The sequence below is a fragment of the Ictalurus furcatus genome, chromosome 6, assembly GCF_023375685.1.
Source record: "Ictalurus furcatus strain D&B chromosome 6, Billie_1.0, whole genome shotgun sequence".
NCBI classification, from domain to species: Eukaryota; Metazoa; Chordata; class Actinopteri; order Siluriformes; family Ictaluridae; genus Ictalurus; species Ictalurus furcatus.
In genome coordinates this window covers 20,285,289-20,289,208 of record NC_071260.1, presented here as the reverse complement: position 1 = coordinate 20,289,208, position 3,920 = coordinate 20,285,289, and the positions used below count along the sequence as shown (strand labels likewise).

General features: G+C 40.1%; 1 protein-coding gene across 1 annotated transcript; it reads left to right on the top strand.

Moving 5' to 3' along the window:
* Positions 1 to 467: 467 nt before the first annotated feature.
* dlx1a (distal-less homeobox 1a) lies at positions 468 to 2,237 on the top strand. The gene is made up of 3 exons (XM_053627018.1): positions 468 to 1,167; positions 1,444 to 1,643; positions 1,986 to 2,237. Exons 1-3 carry the CDS (start codon positions 855 to 857, stop codon positions 2,235 to 2,237), a joined length of 765 nt encoding a protein of 254 aa, XP_053482993.1. The 5' UTR covers positions 468 to 854.
* Positions 2,238 to 3,920: the final 1,683 nt, after the last annotated feature.

Below are 3,920 nucleotides of genomic sequence, written 5' to 3'. Positions count from 1 at the left end.
CGATGTTTATTATGAATCTAATCTAAGGCTATTTATTATAAATCATATTTGTGTAGTGCTTTCAGAGTAGAAAAAATATGTTAAAATTATATTCTGAAACAAGTGTTTTTAATTGTTACTTTGCGATTTTAATAATAATAATGTTAATAATAATTGCTAAAAGCAATTATAATAATAATAAGAAATAATAATAATAATAATAATAGAACCTAAACGTAAATATAAACTTTTTTTGGTTTGTGTCTGTTTACATTAGGCTCATTTGGTAATTTAATCGGACTGCTTTGTTATTTGATTTGGTTGACAAAAATGTAGCTGATTATGATTACACCAAGTTAGCCGTTAACTAAATCTGGTTTCAGTCAGAAAAGAGGAAATGCGTTTATGTTTTATGCAACAGAATATTACCAATGCCTTACTATGTGTGAATTATTTGTTTCTCTGTTTGGGTGAATTGTTTTAATAAATGCAAGATTAAAAACAACAACAACATTTCTCAGTTACCCACCCCTGAATTTCCTTTTTAGCATTGAACATTTGGCTCTCAGGTTTGTCTTATTTCTTGTGTTATCATATTCCTCGGACCCTACCCCGAGATCTCCAATCCCCGCCACGCTTGGAGCGGGTGGACCAATCAGAGAGCACCTTGGATACATATTCATGATTCCCTGATTCAAACGTTTGAGCGAGTTTGTGTAGATCCGCCGCATCACACCTAGACTTTTCACAGAGACAAACTACATTTTCTTATGAATGGAAAGTGAAAAAATCAGTTGAGCTTAAATTGGGATCCATCCTTCACTGCGATAGAAGAAAACAAAAAAGGCAGGAGAAGGGAGATTCGCACTGAAGATATGACAATGACCACAATACCAGAGAGTCTAAACAGCCCCGTCTCAGGAAAGAGCGTTTTCATGGAATTTGGGCCACCAAGTCAACAAATGTCGCCTTCATCTATGTCTCACGGACATTATTCAATGCACTGTTTACATTCAGCCGGTCATCCTCAGCACGACAGCTCGTACAGTCCCGCTCCGTCTTTCCCCAGATCGCTGGCTTATCCATATGTCAACTCTGTCGGTAGCCATTCCTCAAGTCCATATCTCAGTAGCGTTCAGACTTACCAAAACAGCACGGCGTTAACGCAGACGCGGTTAGAAGACGCAGGTAAGAAATGATTTTTCCCTCCGTTCATCTCTAACTTAATCGTGCCTTTGTTTTTCAGCTCACTGTGAGAATGCTGGACTGGAGTAGCCCAGATGTGTGGGTATTAGGCTTGGTAATTATTTATTGCGTAATGCTATAAACAATGTATGCAATTAACGCTAATTATACCTAAACTGCAGGCTGTAGCTAAAACTAGCACAGTGATGTGCGCCGCGCTACACGCGTCTCTGAGGCTCTAACTCTGATCATGAACGCGTTTTCTTTTTCCTCACGCAGCACCAGAAACGGAGAAAAGCACAGTGGTGGAAGGGGGAGAGGTTCGCTTCAACGGGAAGGGGAAAAAGATTCGCAAACCTCGGACTATATACTCCAGCCTCCAGCTGCAGGCGCTGAACCGCAGATTTCAGCAGACGCAGTATCTGGCGCTGCCGGAGAGAGCAGAACTGGCCGCGTCTCTGGGACTCACACAAACCCAGGTGAGGACGCGTCTTACGTGAACATTTATTTAAGAATTTACTTCACAGATTCTAGGCGCAAAATAATTTAGATTCCACTTTCATGCTTGGATACATTATTAACAAGTGTCAAAATGTTACTTTCAAAACTAGGCCTTTATTATGGCTGGAACATCTGGACAATTTTCATGATGAATTTTGAGACTTTTTTGGCACGTGCAATTTTAGCATTCTATTTTTTTTGTCTGTGTTGCACGCAAAACGCAACAGGTCCTGCATTATTTAGCCTATTATTTATTCTTTAATTAAAAACCCATTCATGTCTGTCATCTTAAACTTGCTGACACGACTCTTTTTCTGCAGGTCAAGATCTGGTTTCAGAACAAGCGATCTAAGTTTAAGAAGCTGATGAAGCAAGGCGGAGGAAGCATAGACACGAGCGCACTGGCCAATGGCCGCGGACTGAGCGCCGGTTCGCCCTCCGTAGCGCCCGTATGGAACTCATCCGCTAGCGTTAAAACCTCCGTCGGCACACCGAGCTCGTACATCCCGAGCTACACCTCTTGGTATCCCAGCACGCACCAGGACTCTATGCAGCAGCCGCAGCTCATGTGAAGGCAGTGCTTAGCGGACCCCGCCCCTCTTCCTTCGTGGAGGACCCGGATGAGGGGAGCACGCGACCCTGCCGCCCGGCTCTCCGGCCCTCAGCCCATACAGTACAGACTGCGATCACACACTGCGATCACACCGGAGCACACCGCACAAGCACACCGACACACCGGCAACAACAGCCTGGAGGTCGAGACACTGAGAAAGAAGCGTCTGCGGCGGAGGAACAAGTTTTCCTCCTTTACTTTCAGAGCGGATTTCCCAAACAGTTGGGTCAAATGAAGCTGCTCCTGATATTTCCTTTTTACCTGACATTTTACTGTGTGTAAAACATTATATAAAGCTGTAACAATTGAAAAAAAAAAAATTAAGCATTTTTCAGACTGGCCTTTTTGCCTGGAAAATGTTACAGATGCGTTTATTTGGCATACCTAAAACCAACAATCTGCCTTTTTACAGCCGTCAATTGTTAATATCTACACACAGAAACATATCTGACATAGACTATATTTTCTACAGAGAAGGGTGAATGGGTTGTGCTGTACCAGGCTCTGAGCATTTGGAATAGTATAGGGTAAAATCATGCGAAGAGCCTGGTTTTCCTGATTCCAAAGAGCAAATCTTTATAGGATAACTTAAGTCATTTTGGCAGCGTGGAGCTTCTTTGTGTGTTTATTTAAAGTAACTTATTTAGATTTCGTTTATGTCCGTTTGTATGTTTATTTAAAATGAATGTTCTTTAAAAGATATGGCTGCATTAAAGTGAGCAACACTTCACTTTGATTCGAGATTTGTTAAGCCGAGTGCTTGTCGGTCCTTTAAGAGCATCCCCCGCGGACATAAAGCAACAGAAGTGTTTAGAGATCATGTACAGAAAAAGCCATTTTTTTCCAGATTGTGCTGTTAATGATGTAAAAAAGGATTTCGACCCGAGTATGTTTATTACAAATTAATGTGTTTAGCGTTCTACATGGCAAAATAGGTTTATATTGGTCAAATTAATTTATTGGGTTTTTTTTTGTTTGTTTGTTTGTTTTATGGATTCGTGTATAATGTGTAAACTCTGACAGTAAAATTCACACTTTAAAAGATATTTTACAATGTCGTCATTGCAACAGTCACGGTATAGCAAAAAAAAATATTAACAGGTCTAACTGGCAAAGATGACAAGATTTGTCCTTGGCCTAAAGGAAATATATGAATATGTATATATATATATATATATATATATATATATATTTTAAATAATATATATATATATATATATATATATATATATATATATATATATATATATATATATATATATATATATATTATACAGCAATACAGGTTTACATGTGCAGGTCTAAAACCTTCATTAGTTGCATTATTTAGGTTATATTTCTCACATCAGGGTGATTTTAGCTCTTTCTTTTGCTAGACTTTTCATTTCAAACTGAATCGCCGATTAATCCTGTGTTGGTTTCTATAACACAGTAAATCCTCTTACAATAAGGGTGCTTGCTCCTTTTCTCTTTCGTTTAGCCGCTATAAGCTCCTTTCCGCTCTTGTGTCGCTGGAACAAACCCCGGGCGCGGGTGAATAGCACGCGTATGTGTTAAGTGAATAATTGAGCGCGAGACAGGTGCCTGCAGAAAAGAGCATGGGGAAGGGGGGGGGGGGTGTTAGGGACAAGCCCGAAAGACC